This window comes from Acipenser ruthenus, chromosome 7, assembly GCF_902713425.1.
Source record: "Acipenser ruthenus chromosome 7, fAciRut3.2 maternal haplotype, whole genome shotgun sequence".
NCBI lineage: Eukaryota > Metazoa > Chordata > Actinopteri > Acipenseriformes > Acipenseridae > Acipenser > Acipenser ruthenus.
Window position 1 is genome coordinate 20,560,537 of NC_081195.1, and position 21,020 is coordinate 20,581,556.

Sequence of the window (21,020 nt, forward strand, 5' to 3'; positions counted from 1 at the left end):
TGTTATGGTTAGAGCCAAACACATTGTTATAACTCTCATGAGAAACAAAACATGTTATGTGTTTCACACCCATAAATGTATTAAGGTAGATTTCTTATACCATTTCTTAAATACTTTAATTCTGCCATGGTCATTTTTGGGGTATTTTTGACATCCTCCTGGTTTTGTATCAGTAAACAAACATATGCATAAACATATGACATTAAAATAATCAAATAATATTAACTCAAGCCTATTTTTCTGTTCCAGACTAACACAACTGCCAACACGATGTGTGGATACAAAATCCTTGACAAAGAGGTGAGCATTCTGGTCATACGGGGATGGCTGAGTAGTATTCCAGAATGGTATTCTGTCATTGGGTTGCTTGGCTACAGTAGTACAGGAAAGGCATCTGATTTTAGGGCTTTAATCTAAGTACGATTTTGACCCACCCGAAATTAGAATTTTGAAAATCATCCAAAAAAGGTATTAAAATAAAATAACCTGACAAGTCGTTTCAGTAATGTCTTGTAATATTGGAAATCAAGCCTTCTTCTTCTTCTGAACCAATAAGCAATATAGATATCAACCCTGTAGATAACGCCCTATCTCGGGTGTGTTGTGAGTCATGAGGCGAAGCCGAGTGCGCCCTGCCGCCCAAAAAAATGGAGAACTGGAACAACATCATACCCAATGATAGCGAACAGAACCATAGCCTTCAATCCACCAAAACATTTTAAAACTATTTATGAATAAAAGCTTTGTGAATAGGACCTGTAGTCATAACTGAACCGAACACCAACAAAATATTGTTTTTCTGCGGCACCTTGATTTACTCTACGTTAACCATGTGCGAAGGTGCACGGATGCAGTCTCCATCTGGTTTCTGGATAACAACAACATCATGGCAGGAATTCTGCTTGGCATTCTCCTACCACAGGTGAGGACATGTAGAATAAAATACTTGTATTAGCTCAGTGTACTGCATGCCAATGGAAATGTCACCTCAGAGAAGAAAATCACAACAGTGACCTTTCTTAAAGAAATCTATTTTGGGTAATCTTTGTGGTGTGTGTGGATATTGCGTTCAACTTCTGGTGACGAGGTATTAGCCAGAATACCACGAATATATACTGTTTTTTTTTTTATCCAATCAGCGTGCAGGTTTTACAGCCATTGACATGTATTGCTCATTACAATCAGTTACTATCCTCCCCTAAAGAATTGGATTCCCAGCGGATTATAAACATAAATCGAGTCATGCTGAATTAAATGTAAATCTTCTTTTTTTTTCAATGTAGTTTGATGTACCATATTTACATATTTAAATCGGGTAGTTCTTGTATGTAGACCTAGTTTTTTAACCTTGGCGACTGTGGTGCTCATACATATATATACTATAAGTTACATTTTTATATATATATCTGGAACTGTCCAGCCTTCTTGGCTGAAAGAGCCATATCGATGGCCAATAATTTCTTAAAGTTATTGTAGCTAAAAAAATAATTCCATAAATCTTATCCATCTTGCACTTCCATTAGCTACACTGGTCTCAAATTAGCAGTTTTGACAGAAACAAGTTATAGCACTCGTGTATTTTCATTTGAAAACTCAACATGATATCTGGAACTACTTTAAGTTACAGGAAGTGTATATGCCTTATTCTTGGGTTATCTGTTTACACTTGCACTTCCTGGGTCATTTAACCTCAGCAATGTAGTCTGGGTCAAAGTATGTCTGTCAATAGGGGAAGCATCTGATTATTTATTGGCAGGAGAACAGTCAGGAAAAGGGTGGGGACAATTTCATTCTCTAGAAATGAAATGGCCCAGGAAGTGCAAGACAGCATGAATGGCATGGCTTATAAACAGATATTTCTAGTATTGTAACAGATACAGTATCGTGTTTTTAAAATTAAAATACATGTTCGCTATAACATGTGTTTGTTTCAAAACTGCACATCTGTGACCTACATTATGAATGGCTGTGCATGGCAGGCATATTTTATGGAACTATTTTATTAGCTACAATTATTTTAAACAGCAATAAGAAACAGCAAAGGATCAATGTTTAACTGGATTACACACAGCTTAAGTATTACTATGCCCATTAAAAAGGTTACCTGTTATGACTTGCTTCCACCAAAAACTACACATTGTCTAGCCTGAATCAGGCTACACATTGTCTAGCCTAACCACACAGCCTGAATCAAGGAGGCTGTGTGGTCCAGTGGTTAAAGAAAAGGGCTTGTAACCAGGAGGTCCCCGGTTCAAATCCCACCTCAGCCACTGACTCATTGTGTGACCCTGAGCAACTCACTTAACCTCCTTGTCCTCCGTAAAGGCGTCTGCTAAATAAACAAATAATAATAATAATATTGAGGAGCTCAATGAGCTATATATGGCTCAAAACCCATCTGTTGGCCAGCCCTGATCTACAGAACTGCTTATATAGATGTGATGAAACTTGGTTAGCATCATCTGTTTAGCTTGATAAAAATAGGGGGTTTCAAGACTGGGCTTTGCCCCTTGTCCTCTCTAGGGTACCTGCTATAAATCTTCATCTTAGAAGGAAGAGAATAGCATTGCGCTTCTCAGTGTGTTGTACGTACTACCTGTCATGCTCAGATCTTCAGCAACGGTCACGGCACTAAGTGTGTTGACACATGATGTAATACGACCATGTGTAAGAAGGAAGCTTGTTGAAATGGCAAAGAATCATGAAATGTTCAGAAGGTGGTTTAAAAAGAAAAAAAAAAGCCAAAGAGAAAACCACAATCCAGGCCAAGAGTTTGTTTAATTTCCCCACTGCCAAAGCCTATACAGCAAGCCTTGTTGTTCAAAGATCTTTAAAGCTGACTGTGTCTTTACATAAAAGAAGTTGGGGACAAAACTAACAGGATGTTGTTCTCTGTGACATTTGAGGCGTTTGTCCTGTGCTTTTTCCGTGCCTGTTACCTGCAGCAGAAGGTTAGGTTTAGCATACTGTTGTGATCACCAGGATGCTGGAAGATTTAAACTGTAAAGTAGTTCTTTTGAAGGTCTGCAGAATACACAATTGGCATTGACGTTCTCTTAGGGTAAATTAATTGGATAACTCTCCCAAAATACAGCACAGAACAGTTTATTTTTTAACTGTGAGTTATCAAGGAGAATTTTTTAAAAGATCAGTTTTAGATTATAAGATACAAAATGCATGTAGCATTCCACAGTACCTTGCTCAAGGGTACAGCAGCAGTGTCCCCCACCGGGGATTAAACCCACGACCCTCTGGTCAAGAGTCCAAAGCCCTAACCACTACGCCACACTGCTGTGTGTGTGTGTGTGTGTGTATATATATATATATATATATATATATATATATATATATATATATATATATATATATATATATATATATTAAACGTAACTATAGCAATGTACCCTGCTTACACCTGCTAGTTGTTTTGGAAATGAATGTCTAGTTTTTTCCTCTGATCCCATACAGTTCTATAATCATTAGAATGGAAAATAAATGATGCAAAGCGTTATTTCAGTAACTTCAAGGCTGTTTACGATATGTCTTTGTCATTTTCTGTGTTATTCACACCCCCATCCTTGGCGGCAGTACACGTTCACTCCTGCGTGACCTGCGTTGTCAGATCCGGCTGAGGTCACGCAGTTTGCCGAACTTGTACCGGTATGCGCGCAGACCCGTGTCATTTGACGTGAGCCTGCGCAGACTCTCAAAAGTCTGCGCGACTTGAACGCACCCAGAGTTTGCTTCAATTGGTTCATGTGGGGTCGAATCAGTTGAGGCTTCACAAGTGGATATTCCTTTGTGCTGCACACCGACACGTGTATTTTATACTACAAAGAGGCTACTGCGGTGCCCAACACGACAGTATTAATACATGACGTGTTAGTCTGCGACTATGAGTTCATTTTGCCAAGTATTGTTACACTACGTCGTGCAACGTGGAGAGAGAAACGAAAATGTGTCTGTATTGTATGTAGTCAAAAGTATTTGGCAGAAAGACAGTTCTGTCTGGCTGAGCGATACACCGAGCAGAAAAACGTTTGTGTATGCTAGGTGCCTTCCGACCGAGAAAGCCGAAATACCCCGGACAGCTCCAACAAGCTCTCAATCTACACATCCTTCCACCCCGCTCACAAACGTACGACAACACACACTCTTAATATGCTTTTTTTAAAAGAGGATTTAAATGATTGTATTGTTATATTAATCCTGCATTATGCCTTACGAACGGTTGATGTGGGGGAAACAATGCTTTCATATGCATTCTTTCATGTGAGCGCACTCTATTTAAAATGTTACACAAAAAATAAATAGATACTACTCTAAAGTAAAATCTTACCTTAATCTGCAACTGTGCAGAGCATGGCATTGTCAAGATCTCGCGTTGCTGCAGCAAGTGTCTCCACGTTGCCCAGCAACCACCAGACGCAGGAAGTGCATCCAGTTGGAAGTTTATATTTGTGATCTCGCCGGTGATTAACGCGTTTAAAGTTGTTAACTCCATTGCATTATTTATGAGTCTGTAGGGAAAAATAACAACAGCTCAGTTATGTCATACAGTGGCTTTTTAAACAATAACAGACATGTTTCGAAAGAAGTTCGGGAATTTTACGAGCTAAAGCAGAGAGCTGCAGAATATTACAGAACAAACGGAGTGCCCGAGAAAATAGAGGATGTGCTGAATTCAATGTTTTACAAAAAACCGGATGATGTGTATGGGTATTTGGTAGGCGAGAACACTGTCTGTTTTGTTATTTATTATTTAGTCACGTTGTCAATTGCGTTATATATTTATTTATTTATTTGTTTATTTTTGTATAAGATACCGTTCAGGTAAATTTTTCTAGAAGCACTGGACAAGACTGAAAATATTTATTAGGTTTATTAAGCAGTTATTTTTTATACCAAGTACGGTATTCTTTGTGGGTATTTTTATTTTATTTTATTTTATTTTTTTATCTATTTTTGTTATTTATTTTTAGGCAAACTACTTTTCCAATTTTTCCAAGCCTCCACGGATAAGCAATCTAGTGGGAAAAGAAGTGTATGATGGGAAAGGCCAACCAGCTGTCCAAGTGGAAGTACTGTGTACAATTCAAAGCAATGAAAAGGTACTAGTTCAATGTCAATGCTTTGTGTACTGTACAGTACATTTATATTAGATCATAGATACGGTAAAACTATTCAAACACCAGCTCATTGGCTACTAGGTAGTCTACATATTGTATTATTTCTTGCACAGCTGAATAAGAGAGGTACAGTGTAGCTAACAAAATAATTCTACCAATCTTGTTTTGTACATTTGCTTCATAGGTCTCAAAAGTGTAGTTTAGAAAGCAACACATATTATAGCATTATATAGTACAACATAAAATACATTTTTTTTTTTAAAAATTCAGAAATGAGTTACACTTCCTAATCCTCAGCTGTGTATTTTCTGTCTGCATGTATGGCAGTTGGGCACAGGGTTAGTGGTGTATCACAAGGAAGATAACTTTTTTTTTTTTTTTTTAAATTAACTTGTATTCTTCACTGGGTAGAAAAACGTAAGGCTTTAAAAAAAAAAAAAAAAAAAGGTCTCAATTCAAAAGTTATAATTGAATCAACTTGATGATAATCCCACTAAAAGTGCTGAAATTCCATTGTTTACTATAACCTTGCTTAGTTCTAAATCTTTTTTATTTTAACACTAGGCTCTGTCCATTTATCACACTTTTTATTACATATATCTAGATATAAGTGCATACATTTAAAATGGGATAGGCAGTCTTTAGCACAAGTTATTGAGGGTATCAGAATCTGGAGGTTATATATATATGGTAAGGTAAGGTACCTGTCTGTCCATCTCTCTACATGTGAGAACCATTTGTGATATATGTAGGCACCTCGCCATATATACAATTTTGCTTTTGCATACATTGGATGTAGGTCATCATGCTGCTAGTTTTGTATTTACAGGGTGGCCAGGGATTTATATTGCTGACAAACTTGCTGTTCAACTGTAATAAGACAGTGCCTTGTTCAATGGCCTGGCAATTACTCCACAGACACACAAGTTTGAATCCATACAAAATCAGTTCAGTCAATCCCTCCCTCAGTTGTGTCCTGTATGGCTGAAACAGTGACACACTTTTCTCTGTCTGTTTCTAGAGAATTTGCTCAGCAGCAATATCCAGCCACTGTGAACCACCCGGATCTGATTATGCTTTACCCGAAGCTTGGGAGATGGACGATACTAAAAGAAAGGAATCTGTCTCGATAGCTTTACAATGGATCAATGAGCCACTGGCAGCACTGTTGAAGGGGCATGAACCAGCTGATCAGTTAAAAGCAGATACATTGCTAAGGTACACTGAACTTTTCATCTGTTGCACTTGAGAGAAAGGCAGAGATTTTTGAGACACATATTCTGTCCATTGAAGTGCAATTCCATGTGAATTTCTTGTTTTTCTGTTCCAGTGATTTTTTTCAAGTGCACGTTGCAGAAAAGCAGGCGCAAATGGAGGAGGAAAAGAAACAACAAGAGCTGATGGTGGCTGTGGAGTCTGAGGCACTACCTCCACCTCAGCCTTCTCCTGCTGCAAATAAAAAAGAGAAAAGGACCAGTGGCAAAGGTCAGACATTTATAAAAAATGAGTGAAAAAATTAGTTTTCAGGAAAACTCAAAATATTTTGTCAATTGATAGTTGACAATGTGCCCTTCATACAAAATAAACATTTAGCACTGTACTTTAAAACTTGCCTATACATCTGGAGAAAAATGGCATGTGGTTTGACAATGTCTTCCGTGGATAAAAATGATTTGTTTGTGGAGAAGTATCTGTTGCAACAGGACAAAAAAGCCATCTGTGTAACCCATGGACATCAATAAATCAGGTCATAAAGCTAGGCCATTTTCCCCATAGGACCAATGTTAACACCAGGTTGCCTAACCAAGTTTCAAGTATAATGCTACAGAAAACAGTTTTCTAGAAATGCACATTAAAAATACCACCAGCACTCATTGTTTACCTCTCTTGTGTTACGAATAAAGAGTAATGCGTGAGACTGTGTCATGGCATAATTGACTGAAAGCAGAATTAAGAACGAAGCAGCTGAAAGGTCAGTGCATCCTGAGGTAAATTATGTTATGAATCACAGGCTGAGGGTTATATTCAAATCATATATCAATTTACATAATTCGACTATTTGATCAATGGAGGATATAGGTAGACAGTAACTATAACTTAACAACTACTCTAACTGATTCAAAATATACAACAAAAATAATAGATTTAGATAAATCTTCTTTATTGAAGCAGAAGTGAAACACAATACCACCACTCTTTGGCTGTATTTTAACCTTGCTGGGGTAATTCATTGACTAGGGTTACCATGTGGCTCCAGATTAACCGGACGCTGTGAGACAGAACAGGATTTCAAACTTGCCCCTAAATTGAAATAAATGAAGGTGTAAATGAACCATCCTTAGTTACAATTAATAATGGTGCTTAAATACCTGCATGCACGTCAAATAATTGTATTATACTAAGAATGAATTGCAGCCAGTCGCTATTTTTTTCTGTTTGTTAAAATTCAATCGCCCATATTATTCTGCAAATACAATCGCATCATCATCTCGTTGCTCTATCGATAAATTAGCTATTCGTTCATTAAGATCTGATCAGAAGCAGCTGATCAGTGTGACTTGTTTGCTGCGCCCAAGCAATTCCACCACAGCAGGATTAATCTCAGCAAAGGTGGAGCTCATTTATACGTGAATTACTTTCAATTTAGGGGGAATTTTGAAATCCCGGTCTGTCTCAAAGCGTCCGGGTAATCTGGAGCCATATGGTAACCCTATCATTGACGCCCTTTCTAGCAACACTAAATACCGTAGAAAGATATCTTCATTGCAGTTTAATGTAATTGTAGCTAAAATAATTTCATAAATCTTACCCTTTTTTGCATTTCCATTAGCTAAATAGGTCTTGTGTGCAGTTTTGAAAGAAACTTATGTTATAGCACAGATTAAAGGTTAGGTTAAAGGAATCTCAGTTTCTATGTCTAATTCTCAGGTTATCTGTTTCCACTTGCACTCCAAGCCTGTTACTGTCTTTATGTCAGTCAATGGGGGAAGCAGCTGGTTGGATAATGACAGGAAAGAAGCCATTGGGGGTGGGAACAATTTCACCCTCCTGGTAAAATGACCAAGCCAAGTGCAAGTGAACGCCTGCAAACAGAGTTTTCTTTAACTAAATGTAGTACCGCATATCATGTTTAAAAAAAAAAAAATGCAAGTTTACTAAAACATGTCTTTCAGCAAGGAGAATTCGCAATGAATGAGTGAATCAGTGAGTGAATGATGATGATTGCAATTGCAGATGATTTATGAACTGTGAAGGGCGCTCAGGGCCCGATGACTGTGATGGGCACTCAGGGCCCGAGTGAAAGATAAATTTGTCTGGAGGCCTTGTCTGTGGCTGCCCGATGGCTACCTGCACAAGGCCGGCTGGAGAAACATGAACAGTTCCATGCATCCCAGTGCTGCAGATAGGAAGCGGCTATGGGCCACCTCCCCCCCAAAAAGACGAGGCCGCCAAACCATGAATGGAGAATAATAATATAGCCTAATAACGTTAAAAAAAGTACAGTAATTGTGTTTAAAGGTAAACATACCAATAATTTGGGTTTTGGTGTCTTTCCAGGCAAAAAGACTAGTGTTCCAGAGAAGCCCATCCCCCCTGCTGAACCACAGGAGCTTGTGTTGCCGGGTAGCATGGCAGTAGGATCGGTGTCACTGGCTGTCTGCAAAGCTGCTGCCATATTGAGCAGCATTCCCCTTTTCCAGCATATTTTCGCAATAAATCATCAACAGGTAAATATCTATGGATTATTTAAATGATATCTAATTATGTCTTAAGTATCCTAGAGGTAGTATTTTATGTATTTGTGTGTTTGTTTATTGTATTTATTTATTTGGTTTGAACCATGCAGTGGTTCTTAGGTAGTAAAGACATCTTCGAGATTTGAGCGCAGAAGGTCATGAAAGACAATGCAGGTTCTAAAGTTGTTTCAAAGTCTTAGCTGTGTGTACTTCTGGTATTTCAGAAGTACACACAGCTTTCTGTGTGCTGATGAGACAGCCATACCAACAGGTACATTTGAGTATCATAGCCATGACAATGCAGATAATGGGCCAAAATGTTTAATGGTTCACAAGCCTTTTGTTCAATACACCGCTACGTTTTGGAGCTATGTGCTGATAGGGCGATATATTTTCCCACAATTGTCTATCATTTTAATGGGCTTCTCCTAATCCTGATGTATTGGAACATGTCTTTATTTTGTGGGTATTCACAATAGACATGCAAGTCACCTAACATACCTTACTTTTTCAAACACTAGCAATCCCAGCGGCAGGTAATTTAAAATTGTGCAAAGTATGAAACATGAATACCACTACCACTAGTACTATAAAATATGCCTGCATTATCTGGGGATCAATGTGCAATAATAATAATAATAATAATAATAATAATAATAATAATAATAAGATGATGATTATTATTATTATTATTATTATTATTATTATTATTATTATTATTATTATTATTATTATTATTTATTTCTTAGCAGACGCCCTTATCCAGGGCGACTTACAGTCGTAAACAAATGATGATGATGACGACATAAGCAAGCATGTTTTTAGTACTAATGTTGGTTCAGACATTTTACCTCTAAGTCAGTGTGCTAGATGACAAGTCTTTTATGAAGCTGCAAAAACTTTGAGAATTCTAATAAGGTAAATACCTGAATAAGCAAAAAGTCAGTGACATACAATCAATAATAATAGAATATGGAACTGGATGTTTGCACATATCCTTATATTTTCTGAATATATCCCAAGGAAATGGGACATCAAACTGATCCCTGGGGAGCACTATATATAGGATATTTCAAATATTTTTGTCACAGCCTATTTAGTTACCTGATATAATATCAATGTAGATTGCACACTCATTTTGATGATATGGAACAGTATACACAAAGTGAATGTGATATAGCTGTGTATTGTATTCTTTGTTTTCTTTTAGCAAATGATGAAAGACATTCAGATGCCCATACCAATGATATCGTTACTGTCTTGTGGAAAATCATCACCTGGTAAACTAAATCTAATGAAGGAAGTGATTGTGATCCCGAAACCTGGGCTAACCTTTAGACAGGTAAATATCTCAGTATTCTCATCAGAGTGTACTTTGTTAAGAGAAAGATATCCCATGATTACTAAGCTTTTTGATGAGTATGCATTTGGCATCAGTATGACAGGCCATTCCTGCAATTTGTAAAATAAAAAAAAAACTGTTCATGTGTCACGGATGGCTGGGTGGTGACGTCACAGACCAGGAAATAAACAGAGGCACAGGACTGTGGGTTGATGCGCTGGGTGCATGTTTATTAAATAAATCCAATAAACAGAAACAAAACACTTTAACAAAACAAAAAGGTACGGTGGCCAAAACAAAAACACCTATACAAACAAGTATCGTGCTTTACTATCCTTCTATGGGCAGCAAATGGTTTGACTCCCAAGCACCACAAACCAGCAGTGGTGGTAGAATGCGTTTTGTGTCACTGTACACTGAAACTCTGTAGCTGTTAACTGTTAAGTGTAATGACACCAATGAGTGAGTGTATTTTTTTAACACAGTGGTACCTAGGTGTAGATTTGATCAACCTAAACCCTGCTGGGATAAGCCACAGCTGGGGAATCCCCTTGGATTGCAGCAGGCATCTATCTTGATAGAATTGGCTAATGCAATACAGGGAGATTTCCCGGTGCTGTACAATGCTCCAATACAATCCAGCTCTGCCTTTTCAGGGTAGGCAGGTTTTGCAGTGGTACAGCATGCAGATAGAACCTAAATAGATTCTTATTTTATTTGCATATATGTATTTATTGGAAAAACAACACAAACCAGCTAGAGCATTTTTAAACACCACAGAATGACAAGGGGATTGAAAAAAGGCCATACAGATGTCATTGTTGTGTGATGTTTTCTGTGATGTTTAAACTTTTATTAGACTCAGTGCACATTCCTCAATGAAGGACTGACTTTTTTTCAACTAGCAAGTACCTGTGCTGGGGCTTTCTTAGTCAATTGCTTGTAATAGCTAAGGCAATAATAATAACTATTATTCTACTTCTCAGAGTTTTAACATACTGCGAGAACTTCAAAAACAAATGATAAAGTTGATGGATACAGCATCAAAAACAGGGGTAAGAAAAAATGATTATAAAATTGTTTGCCACTAAAACTAATTCATGTTTAAGCCCTTAACTCTAACCAAATATATTTGGCCTTAATTATTATTATTAGTTTTCACATGAGTAACAGCTTTTTATAGTAAATGTAGTTAATAGTCAGAAGGTTAACGTTATCCAAGTGTTTTTAAAAGTTTAGAATTTTGCCAAATTAGTTTAATGATCTGCATACAGCCAGTATTTAACCCTATAATAATCTTGCTGGGGTGCTGGGCTAAACAAAACAAAAAAAACAAACAAGATATACATTTAAGATATTATGATCTGCTACTTTGTAGGTAATTAAAATACATCCCTTAGTGCTTATAAAGTAGTATGTAAGTGTAAAGTGCAATATATTCTACAACTTTAAACTGAAGGAAAGTAAACAGAACCTACTTTACATAATATATCAATGCAACATTCATTAGATTCACTTTTTTCTTTTTACAGCCTATCCTGAAAACAGTGTCTGATCTTGGTGCATTAGTGATAGGATTTGAACGACTTGAACAGCCTTTGGATCTCATTCGAGAAGCCTCCAAGACTCTTGAACTTACAGTCGGGGAAGATTTACATTTAGCAATAAACTGTGCTGCACACGAGCTAATAGACTATGTAAGTAAAGAGCAGTAAAAGTGTAGTGCAGTGATAGTTAACATACCCATAAAGGGGAATCCATAAAGGGGAATAGAAAACCGACAGTATCTTGACAGTAACTTAGAGACAGCTTTGTCCACACAGCAAACCTATTTTTTTCTTTTAGGCATAACTTTACCTGGGAGTGCTACAACAGTCAACATTTTTAAAACCGAAATGAAAATTCTGCCTGATTTTCCTGATGCTTTCAAAAATGTTGCCTGCCCACAGTGAAAAATATAGGTCTATATATTCAAAAACACCTTTAGGCTGCTATATAGGTTTGTATCATGTGGAAATCCTTTTACATATTGTAGCATGCAGATTGAGCCCATATACTTGTATGCATTTTTTATTTCGCAAAATTTTATACATATACTTATACATATACAGTGCTGGATTGAAAAACTGAGATTTACCAACCATCTTTTTACACCACGGGAATGTGTAAAGCGAATTCACAGCAGAACCTGCAGTCCCACATTGTATAGATCAGTATGCTGAGATATGTAGATTAGGTTGAGTATTTTTTTTTTTAGATCTATGTATTTGACATGTACAGGTATATTGGGCTGGCACAGGGGCATAATGCACTCAGGGCTTTTATTTTTTATTGCTGCTTCTTTTATGCAACAGCAAAAAGGCAAATATGAAGTGATGACCGGAACACCAAAGAATCCTAATGAGATGGTAGATCTGTATGTGGATTTAATAAGCCGCTACCCAGCAGTTATTGCTCTGATAGATCCCTTGAGGAAAGAGGTAAATCAATGACACTTCACTTTTTCAAGTTATCAGATTCCCATTAGTGTTAGCATTTGTTTTTCAATCCACTTGGACCTTAAACATTGATATCAGCAGTTGTAAAACTGACACTACAGGTAATTGAATATGTTACATAAAAGCATTTTATGTAATTTACATTAATACTCTGAGTCAGAATCAGATAGCCTTCAACTATGTAACAAAGGGAATTTTATAAACTGTAAATGAATGAAAAACACTAACCACTAGCTATGCCTAATAGTGTAATAATGCACCCTATTCACAAGGCTTTAACGAATGGGTTATTTAGAGTTAGTTTATTTATTTGATTGATTAATTAAAGTTTGATAGTTATTCAAGAAACTGGTCTAGAGTGTAGTTGGTTTCTTTAACAGCAATCAAGAAAATGTGCATGCATACAAAAAAGTATGTAATCAAAACTTTAACCCCATACATGCTATATGATTTTAAAATAATTAAAAACGTGTACTTTATAGAAGCAAAATCTGACAAATTAGCCCAAAATGGCATTTACTTCCAAAATTGTAAACAAAGAGTGAAACAATGTTATTTTTGTATTCTGTAATCGGAAATTAGTAGTATTTAAACATCTCATGCCTTAAATTTGTGAATTCAGATGATCCCAAATATGCCAGAGATAGCTCTTGTTTTTTTTAATTTCTCATTTTGTGGATTTAAAGCATTATAATAAACAATGAGTCCATTAATAAAGTAAAACCACTTAAAATAAGATTTCTGTTTTAGAAAGGTTACCCTTGTTAATTGAAAATTGCGTAAAGCTACTGCAGTTTTAGGATAAAATATGCAGATAATACAATTTTAAACTTGATTGATCCAGACATAACTATATGCCTACTTGATTGAAACAGGACAAGGAGCAGTGGAACAAGCTATACACTACTGTGAGCTCCAAATGTTATCTGCTTGCTGAAACGGCCTCAAAACCAATCAGTTCACTTCTAGTGGAGGAGGATCTGACTGTGCCTGGGTTCAGTGGTGTAATCTTGAAACAGACCAATCAGACAACTGTCTCAGACATGATTGAAATCAACAGACGCATGAGAGGTTAGTGATCAGATTTTTAAAATCAATGATATCTTTGTGCACTTAAACTTTACATTTTTCTGAAAGTTCTCTGAAGATACATTATACATGTTGGTCTGCATCCAAATTCCACATGCTTCTTCTTTTTCTTGTACTTGGGGGACTAATACCTGCAGACCAAAACTGAGAACAAGCTGCTCTATTGAGTTGCACATTCATATGTTCTTGCTGGCTGTACAATGTTAAAGTCACAGCTTGACCAGTATAGTTCCCGGAGTAGCTCACTTGGTAAAGACATAACCATTAGGTGTGCAGGGTGAGTCACAGTTAGGGACACTCAGGTTAGCATCCTGTCTGTCCCATGTTATTGAGCCTAGCTGAGGACCTGCAATTCTCATGCCATTTTTGCATTTTTGTTATGTGTACTCCTGTATAACTTCTGTTCTTTCTAGCTAAACGTTTTTGAGAAATCTAGTTAAAGAATAATTTATTTCAGATCAGAAGCGTATTACTGTGTTTGGAACTACAGATGGAGAATCTTCTGATGATTCCCTAGCAGATCTTGTGAGTACCGCACACCCGAATCCAATGAGTGATCTTTCTAGCAATAACTTGAAATGTAAAATAGGATACATTTTTGGACCTGTTAGTTTTCTAATAGTTCCTGCATCAAGAATTCTTTCCAGTATTGTACACTGATCCCATTAAAAATTACAAACTTATTAGTAGCAACATTACCACTGGTTACCTTATTGTTGCACTGAAAATCATTTTGTTCTTTTCTTGACTTTCTGTGCCAGCTTCACTCGTCCAGCAGAGAGACTGGGCCTATAAGAGACCAGACCATATAGCTGATTTACAGTACAAAACTTAAATAAAGCACATGATAGTTTGTATATGTAATATTCAGTCAATTTTTTGTTTCACATAACCTGTAATTCAACATGAGCTTTTTCGACATGACATTTCGCTGTGCATTTTCCCATCATAATGAAATCCCAGTGTAACATGCTTTCATACCTTCAGGCTGTAGGAGTGGGAGCCAGGTTTATCAAACTGGGAGGTCTGTGTCGTGGCGAGCGGGTGACTAAATACTGCCGTTTGCTTTCTATAGAGGATGAATTGGCCCGGCAGGGAGCACTGGGTATGGCTTTTTCTTCCTTTTCAACTGGTAGAACATAAGAGACAAAGGCCACGGAGGAGTGACATAAATTGCTCAGCTGGGGAGAATGGATTTCTAAAGACTTAATAAAAGAAACTTTGTTTCAGGAATCTTAAGAAAGGATCTGGCCAAATGTACATTGGTTATGTTAATTGGCAACCTAATTGCACCTAAAATACAAGGACATCGCACCATTGCGAAACAATGAGTTCATCTTTTTTCTGCAAATAGCCTGTGTCAAGCAACATAATTACCAATCAAAAGATACCGCAGACAATTTAATACTTAGAAATAACAATAAATAAAAAAAAAGATTACATTTGGCATCCATAAAAAAAATTGGTTCCAATTTATATTAAAAAAAAATGTACTTCTTCTAAATACGTTGTGTCCTAATATTTTTTATTCTGGATAACTCTGTACTTGTAGTTGGTTTTATATCTTCAATGCAACTCAGCTGTAAGCCAAATATAATATATCTTTTGTTGTAGTGGAACTATTGAAGGGAAATCTGAAATCAGTCAAACAAAAGATGAGGTTAGAATCATGTCAAATAACTGCAGTGGTATCCAGGAATAAAAGGAAATACTGTTCCAAAAAAACACACACAAAGCTTTGCACAGTGTTCAATGTTGTGTGCATCTTTATCTCTATTTGATTCTCTACATTGTTGTCTGTCTACAGGTCTTGCAGAAAAACATGAGTTTCCTGTTCTTACTGGAGAAACGGAAGCCGATCCCCCATCCCAGTCTTAATTCAGTACCACAAGTATTGTATTTGTGCAGAAAAAAGAGTAGTAACACTTATTTTTAGTCTTTTACTTTTGCTAATTATTTTAATAAATAAAATAATTTTAGTTTTTTGTAAACTTGAATTTCCTAACTTAGTGTGTCATCAGATGTTATTATTTTGTATACTTTTCATGCTTATGTTAATATAGATTAAAGTCTTATGTATCATACCAGGAGTTTGAAACAACATAGCCACCACCAGTTAATGTGACTGTTATCAAGGGTCAATACACCAGTTATTGGTCATTATGCTGTTCACATTTACATATTCTGTAGCTGATTTTGACAAAGAAAAATATATAGTTTAAAAATAGCTAAACAATAATAAAAATAACAAATAAAAAATAGGCCTCTATAGACTTGTGTCATTTAAAAAAAAAAAAAAAGCGTTTAAAACTGTTAAAGACTTGTGTGCTGTCATAAAGGCTGAAGTTTGGAATACTTTGACAAGGTAGTGCTGACATTTTTGCTCATAGATCTGAAAAGATTAAGGCCCAGATTTATGAAAGGATTGCGAATGTTTTACGACCTTGAAACGGGCGCTGAGGGTTCTGAATTCTTGTATGGGATTTATAAAACATACGCAATAGTATAAACACACATTTAATACGTGATTTCTGGGGGCAATGTCTCTGTGTGCGTTAGCCCTTGATGCATATGTAGTTCTGTATATGCATATGTAATTCTGGGGCGTTTCTGAACGAAACCGCTAAAATTGGGAGGGGATTTTGCAAATGAGGTCTATTAAATATTCCATCTAATTTATTAAAGCGGCCGGTAATTGCAGGCCTCGTATTTGCGTGATTATTTTAAGAACTCTGAAAAGCAGGCGTTAATTTGTCGCAGTCAGACAGTAGGCTATATAAAAGGCAAGGTGATGTGGGAGACTTGTCTGCAGCAAGAAGGAGACATTGTTTTCAAGGACAAAGAAACATTCAATAACACTTTGCAACAAGCTCATTTTTTAACCCTTCTGATTAAGTCAGTTTGTAAATTACGGTTTATAATACCGGTACCGTATTGTTTTGCAAACTCCAATTTTTAATATATGTTTCATAGCTTACGTGACAAAATAGAAAGTCTGCAAATAGAGAATATAGACTCCATGGCATCCATATAGCACCTAAAAAGGTCTCCCCACAGTGGCAAAGCAAGGTTCTAACGAGAGCCTTTACTTCTTAGAGTGTAGGCAAAAGAATAGTAGAGGAGATTAAGAAAAAATTGAACGATATTCGGAGGCGCACAAAAGAAAAAGTCTCAAATATAATGAGGGCTCATCATCCACTGTTATTTTAGTAATGCCTGCATAATTTATTTTTTGTAATATGGCATTCAAGTGAATAATTAATTAGTAATTGAGTCCCGGCACAACAGTATATATAGATGCACATTTCATTCACTCGGGGTTGTGTGTTCAGGGCGAAAGAACAGGAGAGAGTGAGGAGATAATTAAAGAAAAAGTAAGCAATTGCTACGTGGTGCTGGAGGACCAGCACAGTCCCTATTTGTTAGTGTCTGTTTGTTTTGTTTGTCTGTTTATTTTGGCAGCAAGTGCCGTGTCCTGTGTTTTGTTTTGCTCAAACCTTTTATTTTACAATAAACCGGCGCAAGCAAGCACCTTCATCATTTCATCCACCATCTGTCTGTGTACTCCTTTCTGGTCTGACGTAACCACTAGAGCCTGCTTGTCACACCCAGTCAAAGTCCTGACTTGAATTCAATCGAAAATGTATGGCAAAACTTGAATATTGCAGTCCATCGACGATCCCCAACAAACTTATCAGAACTGGAGCAATTTTCCCGTGAAGAATGGGCAAAAATGTCACCATCCTGCTGTGCAAAGCTAGTAGAGACCTATCCAAAAAGACTCATAGCAGTAATTGCTGCAAAAGGTGCTTCTACCAAGTACTGACTTAAGGGGCTGAATACTTATGCAACCAGTAAATTTCATTTTGTACATTTTCTTTGCAAGTTTTGCTGACATTTAACCTCCTCCTCATAAAACAGTGTTCAGTTTAACCACTACAGCTTTGAATAAATTGTTTGAAAACCTGTAATTTGACATTATTGGTAGGTGAATACTTCTGCAAACCACTGTATATATAAACTTGCAATGTGTGAGTCTTGCATCTCACAATTATACTTGCCTCAAAACAAATTATTTCATAACTTGGCAGACTTTCACAACTCCTCTGTAACCTGAATGAACAAGCACATTTAAATCAGTGAGTGTGGCTGTTATGCTGAATATGCAGTGTATTTATTGAATTATACCTGGCAATAGACCCAGGACACAGAAATTGATTTTTTTTTTTAAAGCGCTGACGCGCTATTTTTAATAAACAAAATCAAAATAAACACTTAACTCCTTTGGAGCGCTAACTACACAGTTATGCAGGTTCCTGAATAGCTCACAGGACGGCTAAGATGTTTACCTGGCATAAACAAAAAAAAACACACCCAGTTTTATCACAACACTTACTTTGTTATTGACTGCTCGGAAACAGAGCAAACTGACTGCACCGTTTAAATACCCAGCACCCATTTCTAATTTACAATTACCACCAGGCGCAGTTTTAACAATAAAATAAATTAAATTATGTATATATATATAAATTATATACAGTATATATATATTGTGCGCATTATGTGTTGTCTCTTTCCCTCTGAAATGCACGTGAAATGAAAGTGCTGCTTTGTGCCTAATCTCAACTAGAAGATTTAAGATTATGCAAATCACAGTCATAGAAATTACACTGCATCAAACTCACTGGGTTTGCCAGTCATGGCCCAAAAGATGTGTGGGGTGCAGCACCATCTAGGTCTTTTAAAACAATCTCTTTGTCCTTACTGATACTAGTAAAATCATGCAAGACAATATTGTCGTGTGAGGTGGACTGAGGCCCACTGGGGGCTAGGCAAAGATTTGAACCAAGGTCTTGAGAGTGAAACCTGCTTAATATCACACCTGCTTCTGTCACCCCCCGCTTATTATCACCACATTGAAATGTCCTGGACAGAATATAATAGAAATCAACAAGGGCAAACTCCTGATAATCTCACTTTGGTTATTATCACACTCAGGTTAATTTACTTAATTTTCATCCAATTTAATATCACAAAAAAGCACACATTTAGAAGGTTTGCATGTGAGTGAGTTGCTGGACAGTATTGATATATTCCAGATATAAAGTACATTACCACAATGTAGCTGCAGGAAAAAGTCATGCCTGCTTGTCACTATTAAGCTTGTTTCTAATATAATATAATATCCAGACCAGATACATTTGAAAGATGCTTATATTTGTAAACCATTATTATTATTTATTTCTTAGCAGACACCCTTATCCATGGCGACTTACAGTCATAAACAAATACATTTCAAGTATCACAGTACAAGTAATAATACAATTAAGAGCAAGATATATACAATGACTTTGGATCTAGCAAGTACAAATATGACAAAATACGATTCAATAATACAGCAGATAACAGAGTCAGTGATAGTTACATCAGGATATAATTAAATACAAAATACTACAGATTAAATAACACTTGACAGATTACAGTACTCTAAAGTACAGGATTAAAAGCAGTAAAATAGGGGGCAGATAAGAGCAAGTAAAAGGGTGATAAGTGTCCCGGGGGAAAAACAGGAGTTCTACAGGTGCTTTCTGAAGAGGCGAGTCTTGAGGAGGCGCCGGAATGTGGTCAGGGACTGGGCAGTCCTGACATCTGTAGGAAGGTCATTCCACCACTGCGGGGCGAGGGTGGAGAAGGAGCGGGCTCTGGAGGCAGGGGAGCGTAAAGGAGGTAGAGCCAATCTTCTAGTGCAGGCGGAGCGAAGAGGTCAAGCGTGGGTGTAGGGAGAGATGAGGGTCTGGAGGTAGCTGGGTGCCGTCTGGTCAAGGCATCTGTAGGCTAGTACAAGAGTCTTGAACTGGATGTGAGTGGTGATCGGGAGCCAGTGGAGTGAGCGGAGTAGTGGAGTTGCATTGGAGAAGCGAGGCAGAGAGAACACCAGGAGAGCAGCGGAGTTCTGGATGAGCTGGAGCGGACGGGTGGCGGACGCAGGGAGGCCAGCCAGGAGGGAGTTGCAGTAGTCTAGGCAGGAGAGTACCAAGGCCTGAACCAGGAGCTGGGTGGCGTAGTTGGTGAGGAAGGGTCGGATTCTTCGGATGTTGCTCAGGAAGAATCGGCAAGCGCGTGCCAGAGTGGAGATGTGCTGGGAATCAGAGAGGCAGGGGTCCAGGATGACTCCGAGGTTCTTAGCTGAGGAGGAGGGAGAGAGTGTGGTAGATTCCAGAGGAACAGAGATAGAGTGATCAGAGGAGGGAAAGAAAAGGAGGTCATATTTAGAGAGGTTGAGTTTGAGGTGATGCAAGTGCACCCAGGAGGAGATAGCAGGCAGACAGGTAGAGATACGGGAGGGGATGGTGGAGTCAGAGGTGGGGAAAGAGAGGAAAATCTGAGCATCTTCAGCATAGAAATGGTATGAGAAACCAAAGGATGCGATGAGGGGGCCCAGGGAGCGGGTGTAGAGAGAGAACAGGAGAGGACCCAAGACTGGGGGGGACTCCTGTTGAGAGAGGGCGAGGTGCGGTTGGAGAGGTAGGAGGAGAACCAGGCCAGAGCTGTGCCAGAGATTCCCAGGTCATTGAGTGTTTGTAGCTCATGTATAGTTTTAACCTATTTAGAAATATATTTTATTTTGTTATTAGAGCATTTTGCTTGTTCTAATAACTCAGTGTTTGAAGGTTAATTGCCCATGTCAAAGCATACACTGCAATCCTTGCTCATTGTGTCTTCTTGTGTCTGAGCTGGCTCCTGCAGTGTCATGGGATAATTCAGAATTGCTTAGATTACCACAGTGGAATGGGGAGAAAATCCTTTAATTGTAGATCATCATATTATGCAGTACCATCAATGCAGTTCTTTCCATAAAAATAACCTGAGGAGCCCAAAACCAAATGTTTACCAGTCTTTGCAAGGGCACTACATTTCAGACAACTTGCAACTTCACCCCAGGACCCTTTGGAACTCTTCCATACTTCCGATCAGACAAAGCAGGAACCTTAGTGTTGATCTATCTAAATTAGATTCCAGCTGAGATAACTGCATTGGATCATTATTATTTGTTATTATTATTTGTTCAGTTTAGATTGTTCTCTTTCAACCATTCACTCAGCTATATTTGAGCTAGCTAAAATAGGAACATAATCTACTTACATTTCTTTTATTGTTTGTCCTTCAAAACATTACAAATAAAATCAGCAGACGATAGCTACACATTTTAACTGTTGTAAAAGAA

General features: G+C 37.5%; 1 protein-coding gene across 3 annotated transcripts; it reads left to right on the forward strand.

The window, feature by feature from the left end:
* Window positions 1–249: 249 nt before the first annotated feature.
* Window positions 250–15,877, forward strand: eno4 (enolase 4). 3 transcript variants are annotated; one of them, XM_059026579.1, is made up of 13 exons: window positions 250–300; window positions 4,983–5,111; window positions 6,151–6,347; window positions 6,460–6,614; window positions 8,688–8,857; window positions 10,077–10,208; window positions 11,195–11,263; window positions 11,741–11,905; window positions 12,563–12,688; window positions 13,582–13,777; window positions 14,253–14,320; window positions 14,783–14,900; window positions 15,603–15,877. In XM_059026579.1, exons 1-13 carry the CDS (start codon window positions 271–273, stop codon window positions 15,671–15,673), a joined length of 1,626 nt encoding a protein of 541 aa, XP_058882562.1. In that variant the 5' UTR covers window positions 250–270; the 3' UTR covers window positions 15,674–15,877. The 3 variants fall into 3 exon arrangements, with proteins under 3 accessions (XP_058882562.1, XP_058882561.1, XP_033883227.3); XM_059026578.1 differs by lacking the exon at window positions 250–300 and adding an exon at window positions 3,741–4,138; XM_034027336.3 differs by lacking the exon at window positions 250–300 and adding an exon at window positions 4,479–4,726.
* Window positions 15,878–21,020: the final 5,143 nt, after the last annotated feature.

What these genes read in the sequence shown, in the direction of transcription:
- eno4 (XM_059026578.1), top strand. Translation starts at nt 3,896, where the DNA reads ATGAGTTCATTTTGCCAAGTATTGTTACACTACGTCGTGCAACGTGGA. An exon ending in GAAAAGGACCAGTGGCAAAG is followed by an intron (nt 6,615 to 8,687) that starts GTCAGACATTTA and finishes GTGTCTTTCCAG; the next exon opens with GCAAAAAGACTAGTGTTCCA. An exon ending in TAGATCCCTTGAGGAAAGAG is followed by an intron (nt 12,689 to 13,581) that starts GTAAATCAATGA and finishes TGATTGAAACAG; the next exon opens with GACAAGGAGCAGTGGAACAA.